The sequence below is a fragment of the Microtus oregoni genome, unplaced genomic scaffold (genome assembly GCF_018167655.1).
Source record: "Microtus oregoni isolate MIOR12 unplaced genomic scaffold, Mior012 000018F_ref0000195, whole genome shotgun sequence".
In the NCBI taxonomy this organism is placed as follows: domain Eukaryota; kingdom Metazoa; phylum Chordata; class Mammalia; order Rodentia; family Cricetidae; genus Microtus; species Microtus oregoni.
The window spans coordinates 18,259,665-18,282,658 of NW_024543077.1; the positions used below are offsets into that span (position 1 = coordinate 18,259,665).

The 22,994-nt window shown below is 43.5% G+C and overlaps 1 protein-coding gene across 12 annotated transcripts in view; it reads right to left on the minus strand.

Moving 5' to 3' along the window:
* Positions 1-22,994, minus strand: part of LOC121458749 (disintegrin and metalloproteinase domain-containing protein 22) — a 225,790-nt gene that overhangs the window by 187,146 nt on the left and 15,650 nt on the right. For all 12 annotated transcript variants that reach the window (XM_041668082.1, XM_041668080.1, XM_041668078.1 and 9 more), the window contains exon 3: positions 6,503-6,579. In XM_041668082.1, the coding sequence (XP_041524016.1) occupies positions 6,503-6,579 (77 nt within the window). The remainder of the gene's footprint in view (positions 1-6,502; positions 6,580-22,994) is intronic.

The window sequence follows — 22,994 nt, forward strand, 5'->3', positions numbered from 1 at the left end:
AAGAAAAAATACAGCACACATACACAACATTACTAGGTTGTAAAAAAAAATTAAGTCATAAAATTTGCATAAATAGATGGAACAAGAAAAAAAAATGTACTGAATAAGGTAACTCGGGCTCAGGAGGATAAGTACTGTTTTCTCTCATACACAGATCCTTGCTGATGGTCATGGCAGAGGAGCAGCAGGTGGCAATTGAAGTTCAAGGTGTTATCCCACCAGGAGGAAATTCTCTGATGGGTCAATCTCTGTGAGGCAAGGCCACAGACCCCAGAATGTCTTTTGTTTCTCCTGTGCCTTTACATGTTTGCTGTTATCATCTTTCTCTGGTATCTTGCATGGTGTGAGTGGATGTGGGGAGACCCTCACTGCCTGTAATGTGGTGTGTTTATCTTATTGGAAGCATCCCGATCTACTGAGCATTTTTATCTAATAGATCATCAAGAAGATGACTCTTCCCTAAGCTGTACTGTCTAATTGATAATAATGTTTGCTTATACAGACCTTTGATGGAAAAAATAAATATAAGGAAATGTAACATGGCCAGGGCCTATGAGTGTCACCTAAGGAGCTGCATGGGCTATCTCAAGTTAATGTCTAAGAAAGCAAAGCGTTGAGTCTCAGAAGCCAGGCTGGTTCTAATTCTCTTAAGGCTGAAAGAGGCAGTCACAGGTTTGGTGTGCATCATTAACTGAAACAAAGCTTTAAAATAACTTCAGGTTAGACCAGATGTTTTGATAATAGCTTTGAGATGAAAAATCCCAGAAAACAATCTAAAGTTCACAAGGAAACATAGCTGAGGTCAAACATACAAAGCAACCCAGTTGTTACTAGCTGATGTACTTTGCATGCTAGGGTTGGCTGATGATCAAAGGTAATGATTAATTCCTTATACCCATCTCTGCCCTCAATCTCCTGGTATTAAAAAAAAAGGTAAACTATTGGTGAATGAGTATGTACCCTAAAGATTTAAAGTAAGCTGACAGATTCTTTTTAATATATAAAAGTTTAAGCTTGTGATTCATTTAAGTTTCGTTATAAGATTATCTTTCAATATACGTAATAAAGTAATTGGCCCTTTCTTTGTAACTGCAGAGTACAGCCTGCCAGTAGGAGAGCTGACTGCGAAGACTACGTTGTTTGCCCACACGATTGATCTGCAACAAGTGGCTTGGGTATGAATGTACATGGGTTCTTGGAATAATTTGTTTTTCATGTGTAGTATGTAAAATGTTTCGTCATATAAGGGACATGGAAAACATGCTGTTTTTCGCTTGTATTCATTCACTTGAAAAACAGAATGTAACAACATTGTAATTCCTATGCTTCCTGAAAAACTTGCTGGAGGTATATAAGCTGTAGAAGATATACAATATATAGAAAGAATAGAGGATTCAGAGAAGAATAGAGACTAAAGAAGGAAACCCTTGAGAGAGTGTGAGTGTCCTTTTCCCTAACCCCCTCAGACACATTAGTCTAGTATCACTGATGCGGCGGGTTTCTTTCGGGCTCTGTGCTGTCTGGAGGCCGGCTGCCCAGAATCTGATATATCCTACCTTCAAATGTTCTCTTTTGTATGTTTAACCTGGAGCACAAGTGGAAGCCAGGAAAAGAGACAGAGGATGCTTACAAGACAGGAGATGGGAGATTACAAGTAAAACTAAAATAGGGAAGTTGAATACTCCGGGCAGGAAGAGAGGAAGTGGGACTATAGGGAAAATCAGGAGTAGAGGGGTGTAGGAGGAGACCACTTATTCGTCCCGGCCACCCAGAACCAAAATAATCACACAGAAACTATATTAATTAAAACACTGCTTGGCCCACTAGCTCTAGCTTCTTATTTGGCTAACTCTTACATCTTAATTTAGCCCATTTCTAGTAATCTGTGCATCACCATGAGGTTGTGGCCTACCAGCAAAGTTTCAGCACATTTATCTCCAGTGATGGCTCCATGGCAGCTCCCTGACTCCACCCTTCTTTCTCCCAGCATTTAGTTCTATCTTCCCCACCTACCTAAGCTCTGCCCTGCTATAGGTCAAAAGCAGTTTCTTTATACATTAATGGTAATCACAGCATATAGAGGAAAATCCCACATCAGAGGGGTAGATTAAAAACTCTACAGAAGTTGACTATCTCACAACTCAGCCAAAAGATAATAATTAGAGGGATAGAAGAACACATGTGAAGTGAATAATGGCTGCTGGGTGGACAGTCTTGGGAGTTAATGAATTTTATATAGGGATGAGGCCTGTGGCGTGGATTAAGCAAAACTAAGGATATATGAAAACTCCCATGGAAACCTACTAGTTAGTAAGCTAGTTTCAAAATACAAGTTTAAAAAAAAAAAGAGTTAAACTTATACAGCCACTTTGGAAATCAGTATGACAGTTTCTCAGAAAATTGGGAGTCAACCTACCTCAAGACCCAGCAATGACACTCTTGGGCATATACCCAAAGAATGTTAATTACATTATAAGGACATCTGCTCAATTATGTTAACAGCAGCATTAGTGGTAATAGCCAGAACTGGAAACAACTTAGATGCCCCTCAACTGAAGAATGGATAAAGAAAATGTGGTACATTTAGCCAGGTGGTGGTGGTGTACACCTTTAATCCCAGCACTTGGGAGGCAGAGGCAGGCGGATCTCTGTGAGTTTGAGGCCAGCCTGGTCTACAAAGCTAGTTCCAGGACAGGCTCCAAGGCAACACAGAGAAATCCTGTCTTGAAAAACAAACAAACAAAAAAGCAAACAAAAGAAAGAAAGAAAATGTGGTACATTTAAACATTGGAGTACTTACTACACAGTGATAAAAAGCAATGAGATCTTGGAATTTTATGCAAATGGACGGAACTAGAAAAGAACATCCTGAGTAAGGTAACCCAGACCCAATAAGATAAACATAGGATGTATTCACTCATAAGTGGATATTAGATGTAAAGCAAAGGATGAGTCTATCGCCCACGACCCCAGAGAAGCCAGCTAACAAGGAGGACCCTAAGAGAGGCATACATGAACTCCCTCTGGGAAGGGGAAATAGACAATATCTCCTGAGAAAATTGGGAGCATGGGGGTGGGGAAAGAAGGGGAGCAGAACAGGAGGAGGAGGGGAGAAAGGGAGGGGAGGGGGGAGAAAAACCTGAGGGAACGGGATAGTCGAGATGGAGGAAGGACAGAAGGAGATCAAGGAAAGACATATCTTCATTGAGGGAGCCATTACAGGCCTAGCAAGAAACCTGGCTCTAGAGAAATTTCCAGGAATCCACAAGGATGACCCCAGCTAAGACTCTAAGCAATTGAGGAGAGGGTGCCCGGACTGGCCTTGCACTGTAGTCAGATTGATAACTATCTTAATTGCCATCTTCATCCAGCAACTGATGGAAGCAGATGCAGAGAACCACAGTGGAGCACTGGGCTGAGCCCCCAAAGTCCAGCCAAAGAGAGGGTGGAGCAATAATATGAGCAAAGGGGTCAAGACTATGATGGGCATACCCACATAAACAGCTTACCTGAGCTAATGGGAACTCACCAACTCCAGCCTGATATCAGGGGAAACAGCAAAGGACCAAACTAGGCCCTCTGAATGTGGGTGACAGTTGTATGACTGGGGCAGACTGGGGGCCACTGGCAGTGAGACCAGGATTTACCCCTACTGTTTACTCTGGCTGTTTGAAACCCATTCTCTTTGGAGGGATACCTTGCTCAGCCTAGATATAGTGGGGAGGGCTTTGGTACTCCCTCAAACAATGTGCAAGACTTCGGTGACTTCCTATGGGAAAACTTACCCTCTCTGAGGACTGAATAGGGGGTGGGGTGAGGGGGAAGGTGGAGGGAACAGGAAAAGGGGAGGGAATGGGAACTGGGATTGGTATGAAAAATGAGAAGATAGTTTTTTAAATAATAAATAAAAATGGAATACAATTAGCTTGGTGACTGCATGGGCTAATAGATAAAAGTCACAATGCAAGGCATGGGATTCCTCCCTACAAGTTATTGGTCAGGGAGATCCCAGAGGTCTGAAAAACGACCAGACTATGGTCATGCCCTTGGTTATTATCACCTAATTATGCTCTTATCCTCACCACTTACGAGGATTTACTAGATGCTGAGACCATATTGGTGAAAGCAACATGTCCTTTGGCTATCACACCCAGAGAAGCTAGCTGTTAATCAAAACATGAACAAGAAAGTTCCTCCCGGATGGCCAGCTTACACAATGTTGGAAGATGCCATGCAGGCTGGTGGGGGAGAAAATGCACCAACGGTCTTACCCAGGGCTGGACTATGCATGCTGCAGTCCCAACCTGCCAGGCACGGTGTACCCAATGGTGCAAAAGTGGCATAGCTGTTATGGGATAAGGAATAACTTTCTAACTGGATTTCCAGTCTGCTCCACAAAGTGAAATTTCTTTTCTGGTTCTGTGATCCTGGTCACAAGTCCATAGCTGGGAGGCAAAGGGTCCTGAGAAGAACCCTCTACTTTTTATTTTGCTAAATAGTCCTTGTACTAAAGTGCTTTCTAAATATTTGTGTTAAAACCCTGGCTGCTCTTAACTTTGGTCATAGAAGCTTCTTTTTCAATGGTCAGCAGTCAACAGAAAGATGCATGTGCCAGGTCAGTGCTGAGAACATGGGACGGAGTGGCCAGTCCTAAACAGAATGTGTACATTACTATCCCCACCCGTCCATACACATACACTCAATAGGAAGATGCATGTGCCCGGTCAGTGCTGAGAACATGGGATGGAGTGGCCAGTCCTAAACAGGATGTCTACATTACTATCCCCACCCCTCCATACACATGCACTCAATAGGAAGATGCATGCCCGGTCAGTGCTGAGAACATGGGACGGAGTGGCCAGTCCTAAACAGGATGTCTACATTACTATCCCCACCCGTCCATACACATGCACTCAGGGAACATCTTGGGAGATGAGGTAGAAAGAAGTAAGTGCTGGAACGTGGGGAAGAACACTGGGAGATGATGTCCTCTAGACTGTGGCGGTTTGAATAGGAATGGCCCCGCATACTAGGCTCACACATCGGAATGCTTAGTCACCAGGGAGTGGCACCATTTGAGAAGGATTAGAAGATGTGTGACTCTGTTGAATGAAATGCGTCACTAGAGGTGGGCTTGGGAGTCTCGGAAAGCTCAAAGCAGACCAGGCATTCTCTCTATTCTCTCTGCCTGCTGCCTGCAGATTAGGATGTAGAAATCTCAGCTACCTCTCCAGCATCAAGGACGCTTGCCTGATGCCATGCTCCTCACCATGATGATAATGGGCTCAACACCTGGAACCACAGTTAGCCCCCAATTCAGCGGTTCCTTTTGTAAAAGCTGCTTTGGTCATGGTGTCTCTTCACAACAACAGAACAGTGACAAGATGTAGACCTGGCATAGATATTTTACCCATGAGCTCACAGCAGCTGTAGTGACCTGCATACGATCAAGCAGTCAACATTCCAGCATAGGCACTGTAGGTGGATTATTAAACAGTTATTGATAGTTAATAGTTGCTGAGGCAGGACAAACTTTTTTGAGATGTGGCCACTGGAAGGATTTCTAGGTTCCAGTGGGTGGCCCCATATCCATATATATATATGGATAGTACTAGCTGGATTTAGTGGATAAAAAGTTGGGAAAAGAATGTGTTGAGGTGCTATGAGGAATATAGAGAGAGTAGGTGTGGAAAAACAAATTAATATGATCATATTTCATTGTACACATGAATGAAATTCAAGAAAAAAAAATAAAGGAAATAGCTACCCACCACCAACATTTAGTAAAGATCTCAGGCCAAAAAGAAAATGTCTAACAATTTCATAACAATACCTTTTTTTTAAAAAAAAAAAAACAAAAACCTACTTTTCTCTCAGTATTGTAACCACGTTATTCATGTTCTGATAAATAGGGCCATATGAGTTTCTTCCTCAGAAAATGAAAGTTTTTGCACCAGAACTCTTTTAAGAACATGAGGAAGTTGGACCCGGCCTGGAACAATAGCTCAGCAGGCAAAGGTGCCTGCCAGCAAGCTGAGGATCTGATGTGGATTGATGGGACCCACATGGGGAGAACCAGCTTCCACTAGTTGTCCTCTGACCTCCACACAAGCACTGCAGCAGGCATCTGGGAGGAAGTGCACACATGTGTGCACACTGAATAGATCCCAAGGAATGACATCTGAGGCTGTCCATTATCCTCCACATCCAGCCGCACACCGTGTACACATGAGCATGAACACACACATACAGAAACAGAAAGGACTTTTGCTGCCTTAAGTATATCTTCATAATCTATCATTCATAGGAAGCGCAAGTCATACAGATTCTTATGCAAAATGCTGGAAGAACTCCTATCTTCTATTATATATTAGTAAAAGTTAGGTATCTACTAAAGCTATTCAATTTTGAATGCACATTTATTTCTTATTATTACCAACATTAACACCTTGAAGTCACTAGATAGCATAATTACAGTGAAGACAACTTGGCAAGCACTTACTGGTTTAGCCGGACATCAAGAATGAACGAGGTTCCAAAGGCATCCACCTGGAAGCTTGCCTTGTCCACATGAGTCAACTGCAATATCAAAAAGATAGAGCATGTTTATAGTCAGCGGTGGTGATTTCTTATGTGAGTATTTCTTATAGTCATCCTGAAAGGCTCATCATATCACAAATAAGAAAACAATTCAACAAGGAGGATAAATGACAGCACAGCAAAACAAAATTGTGTGCCTTCTTGGAAACCAGGCAGTCACCAATCCAAAGTTCATTACCATCCAGTCAAGGAGACAAGGACACTACTTTTCTGCTTTGTCTCATCTTGAAACACTGCATATCCAGCTTTACTTCAGTAAACTTACTCCCTAATTGTTGTGGAATAATCCTCTGTACACTGTAAAGATTCGTCACTCTGATTGGTTTAATACAAAGATGGCCAGTAGTTAGACAGGAAGTATGGGAGGGACAGAGGACTCTGGAAGAAAGAAGGCAGAGTAAGAGGAGTCGTTAGCCAGACACAAAGGAAGCAAGTTGTGTACAGAATGAGGTAACAAGCCATGAGACAAGTCATAGAAGTTAGATAAGAAATATGGGTAAATTTAAATGTAAGAGCTAGTTAGTAATAAGCATAAGCTATTGTCAAATCATGTATACTTAATATTAAGTCTGGATATTTAGGAACAGTTGCCAAGGCACAGAGAAACTCTGCCTACAAATGGCACCCAAACGTTCAGCAACCACAACCACACAAAACCTGAGAGAGTTTGGGAAAGGGTTCTAGACACACAGAAATGGAGTCAAGAGCCATTTCCTAGTCTCATGTCTCTGACTCTGGCCACAATACTGGGATGTGTCTCCTGGTTGCTGCCTGCAGACCTGAGCAGCCAGTGTCTGATGAGCTAAGCTAAGCGGTGGGTTCCTGCCAGTCCGCAGTACAGAAAAGCATCTCCTGGCAGCCATTTGTGGGGGGCAAGCTCCAAAGCAGAGGTGGAAATCGTAGCCATGCTGCTTAGCAGTCTACAGGCTCATGTGGTCCGAAAGAGATTACAGATACTCAATAAAGACAGATTCAGACAAAAAAAAAAAAAAAAAAAAAAAAACCTCTGAACCAGTTACAGTGTGTTTAAAAGATACATAACCTTGAGAGAGAGAGAGAGAGAGAGAGAGAAGAGAGAAGGAGTATATACGGTTTTAGATTAAAGATATAGTTTTAAAATAATAAGGTCCTTACAAGGGAAGAGTAATAAAAAATATAAGTCACATAAAGATGGAAAATACAGAGATTCTGTAAGTTATTGTGCTCTCCTTAGATCTTCTGATTGCTAATGGAAAAACAACAGCTGCTAAAACACATTGGATTATAAAAAGTGCTGGATTAAACCAGCCTATATATTTTGAAAATGTCTTGACTTCACACTCAGTACACTTAGGACTAGGTGAAAAGAGAGGGCCCGATGGGCAAAAGGAACAGGATGATTCTCCTACTGGACAGGATTTGAAAGAATGTGGGCTGGGGAATCCTGCTCCACCGTCGGGGCCCACCAGCCTCCTCTAACCGGAAGACAAGGTGCTCACAGAGTACTTCAGCCCCTTCCCTCGGGCAAACCTAACTCCCCTCACTCTTCTCAGATAACTCTAACAAGCCCTGGCTTCCTCTGTTTTTTTCCCAGAGTCCTCAGAGTTGCACCTTACCCTCAGCTCTACCGCTGGCACACACCACAATCCCCTGATCTCCCAAGACCCTTGCTGAAAACCCAGTGTAAGCTGCACATTTGCTACTCAACCAAAGATCTCCATCCTGCCCCCGCATTTCAAGATGCTCCTCAGCTGCCTCCCAGTGCCCAGGCACAGGGCTCTAGGACCCCGAGCCCCTCCCTGGCGCCCAAGCATAGGGCTCTAGGCCCCCCGACCCTCTCCAGTGCCCAGACATAGGGCTCTAGGCCCCCGACCCTCCCCAGTACCCAGACATAGGGCTCTAGGACCCCAGGCCTTCCCCAGTGCCCAGGCATAGGGCTCTAGGTCCCCGAACCCCTCCCCAGTGCCCAGGCATAGGGCTCTAGGCCCCAACCCTCCCTGGCACCCAGGCATAGGGCTCTAGGCCTCAAGCCCCTCCCTGCATCTTTCCCACGCCTACTTCTTTCATCTGCTCTTTGACTCACGTCACGTGTATCTTTTATTCACTACCCCTGCTGGAAGCTTTCGAACCACTCTTGACCTAGGCGATTTCCTGAAAGCAACCCCATCTGCTTTTCAGGACTCAGGTTCGCAGCCCTCCTTGAATCTGCCAGAGAGGCCCTAAGAGAAGAGCACAGGCAGGTGGTTTAAACAGCAGAGATCTTTGTGTTCACAATTCAGGAGGGCAGACGTCCACAGACAAGGGCTGGCAGACTAGGTTTCTCGCAAGGCCTCCCTGTGGTCTCACCATGCCCTCACACGCTCTGTGCGCTCTCAGTCACTTCCCCTTCTGAGGATATGAGTTCTCTTGGATTAGGGACACCCAGCCTGATAACCTCCTCTTTTACAGTCCTGTCTTTATGAACAACTACTCTGGGCGTGACAGCTCCTACACATGAATTTCCAGGGAACACGATTCTGTCCCCAGCACTCTTCTGCCGTGAAGTCGCCCACCTCCCTCTCCTCACCACAGGATCGCGGAGACTCGGTGCTGCGCATCAGGAACTCACTCAGTGTTTCCTGAGTGGCTCCTAGAGGCCGTTTCATTAATCACCTAGGTGCGTAAGTGAACAGCGATCCAACTACCAATTACCTTCTTACAACATGCAGTCTTCCCATTAGGCCTGCTCGCTCTTAACGCCAAGTCAAGAGTGTTCTTCCTGCCTAAAAGTGCTTCTGGTTCCTAAAGTTAAGACTATGTTTTGGGAACAGCATCAGAAAGCTCTTCTTACCAGAACTGACGTCTCAATTAAAATGAACCTTTCCTCCTCTATCCTCCCAGGCCCTTGTGTGACTACACCAACTTTTATCCCTGTCTCCTGGGATTACAAATGCTGGCACAGTAAGTCTGTGGTGAACAGGCCACTTTGGGATGATGGTTCAGACCAAGGAAATGCTACCATTATTTTTAGCAAAGTATTTACTGTTTGCATTATTTCTCATATTTTTTCCTTTTTAATTAACATGCCATAATTGTTTATCTGTATGAGGTATAAAGTAATATTTCAAATCATTTATAAAATCTTACCAGGGCAGTTAGCATTTCCATTTCCTTAGCATTTCTTAAACTTTGGCATCTCTGAGCTCTTCTCTTACACTTTGTCATGAAATACATACGGGCTCAGCGTGAGCGCCATCATCTACAGTGTGACAGGGTACTGGAGCTCATCCCTCTGTCATGTGCTTTGTGCCTGCTATCCCACTCCCACTATCTCCTTTCACCCCTCTGCTAGCCTCTAAGAATTACCGTTCTTCCTCCTCTTCTTTCTCTTCCTCCGCCTCCTCTTCTCAACTAACATTTTATCTGCCATATGTGAGAAGCACAATAGAAAGTACTTGTCTCTCTGTCTGGTTACCTCAGTGAACATGATGTCCCCCAGTACCGTTCATTTCGCACAGAATAATTCAGTCTGATTTTTACATAATTTTCCCTGCAGTTTCTTTTTACTTCTGCCTTTTTAATTTTACAGACCTCAGTCGGGTTCCAAGGAGACACTGAAATGCAAAGCAAATATACAAGGAAAGTTTATTTTAACTAAGGTTCAGTTTGTTAAGTGTGTTTTACTTAGTACAACTCTAGGATAAGTTGTTTTTCATGGACTACATGCAGAATGATCACCTGGACAAGCTTCTCTGATGGTGACCCTAGTGCTGAGAAGCAGTCAGACTGACCACATTCTGTTCCACCTGCCTGCTAGCGGGAGACAGAAAGTGAGCCATTAATTAGATTTTAAAAACCTTTAGAAAATGATTAATCCACTCTTTTAAGAGTTAATAAAATCAAGCAATGTAGTCAAAATTACCAAAATGGGTGGGAGTCCTAAAGCGGTCTTGGAAGACCTTTCTGATGGAGTGACTTCAATGAGGCAACGCCAGTGACTAAAAGTCACCTAGAAGAACATCAGGCTGCAAAACGTTCACATTCTTGTCCTGGGACTGTGAACACATTGCCTTACACAGCAAAAGGGATCCCACGGCAATGATTAAGCTGAAGACTTAATGGGGAGATTACCGTGAATTGCATGGGTTCTGATAACGTCTGTCTTTGTAAGAGGGGGGCAAGAAGGCCACAGAGAAGACATGGCAGTGGAAGTACAGAACAGAGCCACCTGAGGCTGGCAGGATGACCAGGGAGTACGAGCAGTCTCCAGAAGGCTGAGGCAGTAACACAGCAGTGGTTTAAGAGACTTGCTGTCAAGCTTGACTATCTGAGTGTAATCCCTGAGACCCATGTGGCAGAAGAAGTCAAGATATGCTCTGACCTCTGCGTAAACTTAAAAAGATTTGAAGAGAAAAGCCTCCCAAAGGAACACAGCACAGACAATACTTTCCACTTAGCTTCATAAAATCCCCCAGAACTATGAGACTATATTTTTTATTATTCTAAGACACTAAGCTTTGAGCAATGTGCTATAACCATAATAAGGAGTGGATATGAGTCCCCGGCACTGCTTTCGAACAGTTAGGAAAACAGCTCCAGTGAGTTCATGAACCAGTGTTGTATGTTATTTTCCTCCACGGCTGGGTTAAAATCAAGGCGCACAGAGCAGCAGGACTGACGCGCATGGGATCACAGGGGTCACGTGCTACAGGCAGGCTTCAGGAATCGTTAGCCTGTTTAGTGGGACTAGAACAGAGCACACGATGCCAGGCAATGGGTACAAATATAGGTTTATGTTGTTCACAATTCTAACGGGTGGAAAGCCCAAATGATCTGGCACTTGCGTCCTCGAGGGGCCCTGAGCTGTAACACGGGTTGAAGGGACAGGAAAGGAGCCTGAACATACAGAGGGGGCCAAAGGTATAGAGGTATAGTATGGCCTCATTTTACAAAAATCCCGGCTCCGTGGGTCAGGCATGACGGCATACGCCTTTAACCCAAACACTTGGGACTATGACATAAAACCAAGTGGATTTCTGTGAATCTGGTCTACAGAGCAAGTTCTAGGCCAAGTACCAGATCTACACGGTAAGAGAGCCTGTCTCAGAAACAAAACAAAACCCTCTTATGAGAGCTAACCCAACCAAAGGAGGGCTACGTGAATCTGGCCACACTGTGTTTATGACCTAATTGGCTCCCACCAGCCCCACACTTCACAGGACCCACCCCCTCGGCACCGGCAGTGCGGAGGCCATACTTCCAGCTCACGAAATATTGAGAAACACAGTCAAACCTCAACACCAACATTCAACCACAATACCAACAATCCAAACTTGCAGTAAGATACATGCAAGCATAATTTCTTTGCATTCTGCATGGTGTTCTAGCATTCAGGAGCTGACTTCATATGTGTAGTATATAAGTAGTCCAAAGAGAAGAAACTGGTACTTCCTTAGTATATACTGTAGAAGTAATATATTAAGAAGATTACACCGGGTTCCTAGAGTATTAAACAGTGCAGCTTACGACTCAGCTGCATCAGTATAAGGCAGGGTCATTCCCAACTTTAACCTTAAACCTTGCTGTCGAAAGTTGAAAGAAAACGAAGTGGTTGAGAAGGAAAAAAAAACTAATGTAGTACAGGACTTTCCTCTGAAGGAGGAGAGAGGAGCTAATGTATACTACCAATTTATTAATTTTACATTGACGATAGGAATAGCAGAAGTCCTGTGTGTGATTTGGTGGATAGATGCATTCTTCCAGTGAGCAACGTTCTGGATTCAACTTTCAGCATGCCCTGTCCACCAAAGAGAATGAGGAGGAGGAAGAGAAGGAGGAGTAGATGGATAAAGAGAAGAAAAAAAGGAGTAGGAGGAGAAGAATGGGGAAGAAGGAGGAGGAAGAGAGAAGAAGAAGAAGAAGAAGAAGAAGAAGAAGAAGAAGAAGAAGAAGGGAAGACGACAATGACGATAAGTATATCTGAGGCATATTTGGAAATAAAATTTTATAAAAATACACTACACTTCTTCAAATTACTACATAAGAACAAATTCTGCTTTGTTTTGTTTTTTCTTTCTTTCTTTGGTGATGCTAAGACTGAATCAGGGCTTTGCACAAAATAGGCAAAAATTCTACCATCTAAATCCCCAGTACTTCATTTCTTATCTTAAAACTGTTTAACACAATATTATTACAGAATAATATTGAAAAGATCCTTAGAACTCAAATAATAGACGCTTTTACTTTACAAACAGAAAAGATGAGGCATGTATGGGCAAAAGTCATTTCCAAGTACACAAGTCCATGGCAGGCCAGGCATCTAGCTCGCAGAAGGCTTCACCAGCACACTTCAGCTCCTTGCGGTCCCTCTGTGGTTTGGAGACATATGCAAGTTTTCAGGATTTCTGGTGAGTGCTTATTATGATAGGAACATCCTTAGAGACATGAGAATGCTCTGAGCTGCATGTTTTACAGGCAACAGAAAGAAAATCAAACATGAATAATAAGCTTTGGACTTCAGTTCGAGGCCAGCCTGGTCTACAAGAGTTAGTTTCAGGACAGAACACGCTCCAAAGCTACAGAGAAACCCTGCCTTGGAAAAAAAATCTGAGAATTACAGTTAAAAATATAAATGAAAATCCATTTTCCATGAAAAGATGACATAGGTATGACAAAATATGGCTAACAATTTATAAAAGTTGTGAAACAAAAGATGCAGAAAGAAAATGCAATAATTTTTTCAAACTATCCAGATGGCAAGGAATCTTAATAAATCAGTATAATTACATAAAGTTAATTTTAATCTCTAATTTCAAAAATGAATCACAGAATTGTAGGACCTATAGGACTTGATATAATCTCCAGATTGAGACCTGTTCATTATTCACAGAAACAGCCAAAATTTAAATATAAAGTTAATATAACACCACGTTCCCTACAAATTCAGCTTTTTGGCACCCTGTCTTTTTGTCTTGACACAGTCCAGAGTCAGCAAACCAGAGCCAACCCACATTTGCCAGGGGCTAAAAGTTAATTTTTCAAGACTGCCTTACTAGTAACTCAAAAAAGAAAAAGAGAAAAGAAAAGCAAATTGACACTAAACCATGCACGGTAAAATCAGGCCTTTGACAAAACAAAGGCTCTTAAGTTAACGTAAACCTGGAAACAAATCGATGGCTGGTAATGGATTGGGAACATTACCAACCAAATGGTATCATGCAATGTAACTGCAAAAGAAATTAACATTATTAAAAAGAAGAATTCAAGTATATCCTCGTGTTTCCTGAACACTGTGTGACTGCACTGCCAACACAGAAGGGATTCCTGGAAGTCCAATATCTCCAGCTTAATAACGAACTACCAAGAGCAAGCCACACTTGTCCGTCTCAGCCCTATTTTGACACCACTGGCAATAGCCTCTCTTTCACCCTACTCATTACCCCATGGCCTCAAGTAAACTTTTGTCAGAGGGCGGGGATTCCGCAAGATGGCTACGCTGCACGGCAGCATTTGTGCGGCCACAAGAGTCGGAGTAGCCGGGCAGCTGAGATATACGATAACCGTGTGAAGAACTGTGCAAGAAGGCATTAGCTAGGAGAGTACGCTAGCATACATGAGAAATGGGCCCTATTATTCACATGTGTGTGGTGATGACTCTCTAATAAAGACAGCTCTGCTTTCTCTCTGGCCAACTCAATTGTGCCCATGCTTGTCATGAGTTCTGTCATAGACCGCATCTAATTTATACTTTATCTTTAACCAAACTGCTCTTTAAGTCCAGCCTTCTGCATTACTATTACAGAAATCAAAACAATGCCTGCCAGTAGGTCATTTCAGACAAAATGAAACAAACAATAACAACAACAAAAGCCACGCTCTTGAGAGTGAACTTGAAAAAGCTAGTCTGGGCTGAAATCCTGGGATTTCACTTACAAGGGAATGAACCAGAACTAGTCTTTTTGAGTCTCGACCTGAGAGTGTTCATCTCTGCCAAGTCAGGAGGAGCAGTGTGCACTCTCAAGTCAGGAGCAGGAGTGCATCCTCTTGTGGGCATGTGCAAGTCAGGAGCAGCCGTGCACACTCTGTCGACGTGTTACAAGTCAGTGGGCCCCCTTAGCCCTTAGACTTTTGACCACAGTGAAGACCTCAGGATAGAAAATGACTGAGATGTGGTCCTTGCACTCCCCACCTTCCAAAGCCTCACAGTCAAAAGGAACCAAATGATTACAAAATAAGGATATTTGCCCTCATAATATGAGCAGCTCACCCTCTGCAGCTAGCCTGGGGTGGTGTGCTGCTCCCCAAACTGAGGAAACTGGATAAACATACCTTGCAAAGGACCCACAAGGGCACAAAATCAGGTCCAGTCAGCACAGAAAATCATGGGAAGCGCTGGGATGTAGTCAGGTAGCATGAGGAATCGGTGTGGAAGGTCAGGCCTACTGTGGGCACGGAGGGACATCTCAACACTGGCTCCATGCTGATTTTGCTAAGAAAACTCGCCTAAAGTGCACGAAAGCCTGTGCTGTGGACTCTGAGATTCCACAGTGAAATGGGAAGACAACATTTCAAGAGTGGTACCATATCAGAGTGGGGGGTGAGACAGATTAAAAGTCGCCACTGTAGACTCATCTGGGAAACGCAGTTTATCCTGAGAGCACTAAAAAGTGGGTGTGAAGGTCTTCGTGGCAGCAGGTATTCAATACCCAGAATTCCCATCCCTGTCCTTTGCTACTTATGAACAGCAATAACAAAAGTCCGCCTTTGAAAACAGATGGTCCACATCTACTTACAGGTTTACTAAACATAACCTTTCGTTTTCTTGACAGTTTCACTGTCTATCCCTAACTGACTTTGTACTCGTGATCTAGTCCAGGGCGACTTCAAATGCACAGCAATATCCCTGCTTTAACCTCTACGCTCAGACCACAAGATCACAACACATTCGACTATCCCAAGTATTTCTTACAAGTAAAATATATGTTCTTCTGAAAATTTACTACCTAAAGCTTGTTGAGTTCAACCGAAACAACGTAAGTTTTAAAGTTTTGTGTAAGGAAGAGAAGGAAAAGGTAAGTGGGAGCTGGCACATTGTGGGGTCACAGGAGGAACTCTATGATAAATAACATGGAGATTCCAATCTTTGCCATTTTAGAAAAAAAAAAAAAGAACCAAGACCAAGTTTATTGAGTGTCTACTTTGCAGTAGACAATGTGCCGGTCCTTACAGAGGTGTTTTTGGAATCACTTATTCCCTTATTCCCATTTCCTCCTTCCTCTTTGCTTTCCAAATCAAACTTCAGTCCTTGCTGACTCTGTTTAACGTGGAGTTTTGAACAAGGATGAAAGCATCATATACTGCTCTTACTTGGGGGTTTTCTACTGAGGGACAAAGGTTATGCTGTGCAGATGTCAAATAAGACGACTTTTTTGGAGGCCCTGCATCTGCGTTGCTGAGTTCCCTGGAGTTCTGGGGACACTGACCGCCCTGGACCCTGTGACTTCCTGGATGCTGAGGTCCTCTGCTCCAGTGGCCCCTGTTCCAATAAGCAGGAAGGCAGACTGTGCTGACCCTGGCATCCGCTCCCATTTTCTCAGCTCTCCATCCAGGAAGCCAGGCAGCCTCATTACCTATTTATGCCTCGCTATCTTCTGATAAATCGCTCTCTCAATCATCCCAGCCATTAGCTGCCCATTACTAGACCTTTACTTTCAGGCCTGGACAAGGAAATGCTCACTCGCCTCATTCTGAAGGTCAAAGAAGACATTGCAGATACTCAGTAGCCGGGCAACGCTGGGCTGTAATTAAACCTGAGCGTAGGGAGTCCTAAAATCCGTAAGGAGTAGAGAAAACCCCTCAGGTGAATCGGCCTTGGGAAAGCTGCTGCTCCTCTGTGCAGGGAAGACTCTAGAAATGAGGCTAGAGTGCCTCCCAGCCCACTCTTCCCAACCCACAGTGGGCTTGACATTTGATTGAAAACAAAGTCAGGAAAACTCCCTACCTTCCACCTTCTGCTCACATGTGAGACGAGGAAAGAGCCATAATCATAGTGTTGTAAATGTAAAGGGATGAGTTTGCAGTGGAGAGACTTGCTGCAGATAGCAACACAGGTGGGAAATGCCAAAGACGGGGAAAATCAGAGGGAGAAATATGACCGAGCCGTGAAGCTCACACTCCAATCAATACTTAGGCGGTTGAGCCCCCAAGCCAATAATTTCAAAAGCAAACTTGTAAATAAGCTCACAGTGTGCCCTGGGGACAACACCAGAAAGGGGCCAGCTCCGAAGAATAGAACTAAAAATGGGGGGGGGGGGTCTTCACGTCAACATTTAATTCAGCCCGCCCTATTCTGCCTTTTGCTATGATTGCATCTCACTTACAGATACTAAAGGTGCCCAAGAATTAAGATCACTTGCAATGAGGGGCTACCTCCAGTGTCTGCAGAAGGAAAACTGGAGACTATCGCTGAACAAAACCTCATGGTAAATGCATCAATCCTACTGCACCTTTTTAGGAAGCAAATCCCCATAGGGTGAGCCTTTGCCCACTCTTCTGTGGCTAGGCAATGAAGTTACATAATGCAAGAGGGCTTGTTTCACACGCTCATACACATATGTGCACACACGCGTGTGCAAGCACACACAGACACACACACATATATCCGCGCATGTGCACAATAACGTTTAAAAGAAACAAATTCCTTCTGTACTACATATCTCAACTGCCCAAAAATTTTTCATGCGTGTGTCAAGAAATAATCCAAGAAAAAAATTAAAAGAGCAAAATTTATACTAGAGAGAAAAAGTCATCGCCATGGTCTGTCATGGTCTACAGTGACAATGAGTATTTTCATCCGTAACCCTCCAGCAACCACCAAAAGCTTCCATCCCTGTGATATGAAATGACAGCGCTCTAGAAATAACAACCACCGCAAAGTCATCGTATTTTTGTCTCCCAGGTGGCGGGATGAAGACCAGTGGAACACAATAGTCATTTCATTTACCCAATTACCACAGTGATGGAAGGCGAGTGAACACTGTATGTACGTGTGTATGTGCATGTGCGTATGCATATATGTATGTGTGGGAACGGAGGAAGAGAGAGATCAGAATATCAGCCATCTGTGAAAAAATATGCCTTAAAAGCACGGATTTAGAGCTGGGAGAGATGGCTCCAGTGGTTAAGAGCACTAGCTGCTCTTCTAGACGTCCTGAGTTCAATTCCCAGCAGCCACATGGTAGCTCACAACCATCTATATTGAGATCTGGTGCCCTCTGTTGGGCTGCAGGCAGAACATTGTATACATAATAAGTAAATCTTTAAAAAAAATTAAAGTATGGAGTTATTGAACATAGTCACAGGCAGAACACAGCAAGAAATTAGAACAGCAAATTAGAACATAAATCTAGCCCTACAATGTAATTGATGGGTTTTCACATACTATCAGCTAGCATCTCCAAGCTGCTCTAAAGAGCGACTCTTTACCATTAAGTTAAAAGGAAAACAAAGAATCTGTCTACCGTATATGTTTAAAGTAAGACATAAATATCAATTTTAAAAACTTATTTTACATGTATCTGGTATATAGTCATTTCAGCAATTCTGCCTTTAAAAATATCAATAAAGTCAGGCATGGTGGTACATGTCTCAAATCTCAGCACATGGGAGGCAAGAGAATGACACAGGTCTGATGTGAGCTTGAGTTATACATTCAGTTCCAGGATAGCCTGGGCTACGGTGTGAGCCCCGTCTCAAAACAAATACAGAAACCTATGTGAAAACGGTTCCAATGAAGAAAATTCCATAGACATGGTGATAAAAATCTAAAGGATGGCAAAAACAATGAAAGTATTCAGTCATAGAATAGATAAAGAGATTCTAGAATGTAAATTTATTCATGCTTCTATTATTTACCGAAGCAAGTCACTACTGGCTTCTGCCATAGAAAGATCAATCTACTCACTTAACCCTCATCACGAAACACTTTCCCTGGAAAGTGGAATGTATTTGAAAAATACTCCAGGCAGTGGTGGTGCACGCCTTTAATCCCAGCACTCAGAAGACAGAGGCAGGTGGATCTCCGAGTTCAAGACCAGCCTGGCCTTATATAATGAATTCCAGGACAGCCAGGGCTACACAGAGAAACTCTATCTCGAAAATAAAGAAATAAAAATATAGAGTCTCAATTATGTCTTGAAGAAAAAAACACTAAGAGATGCTGTTTTATGAAACACAAGAAAATTCTACAAACCAATTCATATCTTATAATGCTCGTATGTACATTTATGTATGTGAACATGCATACAAATTAGGGCAAGAAATGGCGCCAACTATATACCTATATTTTGGAAGGAGTGAACTCTGTAGCTTGCTGAGTCCACCTACAAAGAGTTGTAAGTAAAAGGAATTGCTAGTGCTCTAAATGAGGAAAGATGAGAGCCTTCCTGGGAGGCTTCTCGGACATGCTCACAGTAGGTACTGACAGGAAGTCAGAACCACAGGCCATCCTGTTAGCTCTGAAAGACATCCTTCTCCAAGGGCACAAGGCCCGTAATCCTCAAGATTTCTCCTTAGCATCATGACCGCCCTCACGCCTGAACACAAAAAGGGATGAAACTGTTCACCTGACCTTTCTGGCACGAACTCAACCTGTAACAAACAATTTTATGTCAAAGGCTGGTGGACCATGGGCATCATAGTGTCATAAACAGAAATAAAACCAAATAAAATAATTGGGAGCCATGGCCTCATTAGAGCAGGAGGGTTGAAGTGCCGAGCCCAGAGATGGACAGGAGCCATCTTCTCCCTCTGCACAGACACCAAACCACACAAAACTGCACAAACACGGGGTCTATGCTGGCATTGTGGGATCTAGGTCTCTGGATGTTCAATGTTTTGATACAAAGTTGAATACACTATGCTCCCTAGTTCTTGCCTCATTGGAGGCAAATTAGAATAATTTTATGAGGACTCCATGCGTACGACATACTGAGTTAAAGAAAGGATTTCTGCAGGAATCTAGATTCCTTTTACAAAGGGAAAAGCCAAGTTGGGTTTTATGACAGTTTACTTCTTGTTACTCCATGAAAATGAGCACTTCAAAAGCGCCACAGAGGTCATTTAATTTATTAAGTCATCCCGAGGGAGCATTTATTCACGTCTCAAAGTCATGTAGGTAGCCTCTCTCTGTACCTCCCCCACTGAGTTTCTCAGAAACTGCATCCTGGCAAAGGCTCCTGACTCAACATTCCCCAGACCAGCATCCTCAGCAAACTTTCTCTGCACCATCTCTGCCCTTTGCTGATCTTTCTGGAATGTTCCACCATCTTCCTGACAACTTCAAGCCTGAATGCAAGGTGTGCCAAGGACTTCCTGAAAACCTCAGCAGACTCTGAGGAAGAAAAGGTCCTGCCCACAGACCTCTGTTGCCTGGAAAGGCATGTTTCTGTTATGCAAGGCAGTAACATAACCCAGTTTTTAAATCCGGCCCCAAAGAGCTTTCCTTCTCCAAGATAACTAAGAAAAGCTGCATTGGAGCAGCAGTTAGAACTCCAGATTCTACAGACACATTTCCTTCCTAAACCCAAGCTCTACCTCTTGTATAATGAGTGATCTTGGCTAATTACTGAAGTTTTCTATGCCTCAGGCTTTCTATTTATTAAGTGGCAGCCTCTGATATGCTGTAAAGACTAAACAGGTTTAAGAGTGAAGATACGTATAAGCAGCAAAAGACTAAGCATATATGAACAAAATTCCTTCTGGAATCAGCGGCCAGACTATTTCTGCTTCCATTGTGGCTTCCCTCGCTGACAGTCCCTCCGGCCTCTGTCTGACAGGTCCATCTCATTTGACTGCAGAGTCCTCCACTCTCAACATGGGACCAAGAGCCCTGGGCCCCCAGTGCTCAGCAACCTGCTTGGTACAGAGGACTTGCTCACTGGAAATTTCAACTCTGACAACTACAATAGGATGATGATTTGAAGAAAAGTCATCTTAGACGTAGTGATTAGACCAAAGTGGGACGCACTGCCCAGGACTACAGTAAACACTGCTCTCATATAAACTACCTTATTGGTTTGTTACGTGGTAGCTATAAGCAATACCATTGTCCTAGAGAACACGGTCCTTATCAGCGTTTGCACTCTGCCTACTCTGATTGGAATCAGTGCCGTCACGTTTGCTGCTGAGCTCAGTAGTGACAACCACAAGGCTGGAATGTGCACTCTCTCTGCAGGACAGGGAGAGGCCGGGCGGCTGAGTTTTGGGGAGCCTCAAAGAGTTATGGGATTCATTCTTCCACGATGAAATTGACTGATGAGTCTGCTTTTTAAAAGGGGCTTTTTATCTACCTGTTCATTTTTGGGGTGGTAGCAATTGAATACACTGGACACACTGGACACACACTCTCCCACTAAGCTACGCCCCTGCTCAAGCTCTTCGGGTTCTCAACTCCTGTTTCAGTCTGCTCCAATGCTGAATCATCTTGTGTTCCCTCTTAGACAGCTAATAAAAGTGTCTTAATGCAATTTGTGTCTACTTCCTCCTTTGGTGAAACAGAATCTGTTCGAAGGTGAGTTGGAAGCGTCCTTCTCATCTTTTATGCACAGTAAAAAGTCCATGCTACTTAGTAAGCTCTTAGAGCCCGTTAGCACTGCAAAGTCTACAAACACAAAAAGGGAAGCTTATTTCCGTGCATGCATTAACCGTAAAATGTAAGTCTATTTAAGAGCACAAAAAATAGTATGACTACACAGAGAAGAACCCGTATGCATTATGCTGTGATATGTGGAACAAGAAGGGGACTGGGTTACATCCAGATACCCCAGGGAGCATCTACCTGGTCTTCCTTGCTGAGATTATCCAGTAGGTTACAGGGATGGAACAAAAATAGGTCTAGAGATAAGAATTATTCAAAATACCATCCCCAGCCACAGATAAGGATAATCACAGACACCATTCTCCAGTAAGACTTTTCCTGCTAGCTGTGGTGGCACAACTGTATTTTCAAGAGTCAGCAAGTAGAAGTAGGAGAATCAACAAGAGATTTGAGTCCAGCCTAGGTTGTGAGTTCCAGGCTAACTAGGGCTAAATATCAAGGACCTATCACAAAACAAAACAATGATTTTCCCATCTGACCTCTCCGTGTGTGTGTGTGTGTGTGTGTGTGTGTGTGTGTGTGTGTGTGTTAGTCTGTTTCCTTGATTATTTGTTTTTGAGACAGTCTTACTCTTTAGTTCTGACCCAGAACTCTCCAAGTAGATCAGACTGGCCTTGAACTCACAGAGATCTGCCCACTTTGGGCTCCAGAGGACTAGGATTAAAGGTTGTGCCACCACACCTGGCAAGCACCACCTTCTTGCTACTGACCGACACATTTAAGCCTTGGAGTCATCTACTGGTTATCCAGCTGGAATGCTCCTCTTGGACGCCTGCAGCTTCGTTTCTCACCTTCCGAGGACTCGGGGAGCAAGCACCCTGCTAACAACTACAATAGAGGGCTGAGCATTACCTCCGGGATAGAGTGCCGGCCTAAGCTGCACAAGCCCTAAAGTCAATCTCCAACACTGAAAATGAAATCACAGCCTATGCTTTCGTGCTACTCGGCCATCCCAAGACTATAAAATCCCCATGCCATGCTGTTTTCTTCCCATAGCACTTCTTTTATTTATTTATTTATATTTATTTATTATGTATACAATATTCTGTCTGTGTGTATGTCTGCAGGCCAGAAGAGGGCACCAGACCTCATTACAGATGGTTCTGAGCCACCATGTGGTTACCGGGAATTGAACTCAGGACCTCTGGAAGAGCAGTCAGTGCTCTTAACCTCTGAGCCATCTCTCCAGCCCCCCCCACCCCAGCACTTCTTATTAGCTAACACACCTGCTAAAATATGGATAAAAGTAATCCATAGGGCCATAATCCAAGGGCCTGGAACAGTTCTCGCCATATAGTACATCTTCAGTGAGTATCAATGAAGTGAGTTAAATGAATGTCAGTTTGCATACCAAGTCATAAAAAGTAGTTATCACACTCATGCACACAGACATATACAAACATACACGCATATGTTATTGTGAAATAACAGAATCAGAGGCACATGGCTATGTTCCCAGTATTCAGGAAGCCTGAGGTCAGCCTGGGTCATAAAGCAAGTACTAGGCTAGTCAAAGAAACCTGGCAAGAGCTGTCATGTTCAAACTTTGTACAAGACAAAGAAAGAAGACTTCAAGTCTATTCCATACTTTCCCATCTCAGTTTATTTGTTTTGGAGACAGTCAAAATATTTTGCAAGGATGGAAGGAGAAAGAGACAAAAAGGACCTGCAGTTCTTGTGACAATATACTGCAGAGAGCGGGGACTTAAGAAGCTGTGGTTAAGGCTCAGACATATAACTGACAATCTCAACCACAGGGGAGAGAAGTGCACAGAAAGCA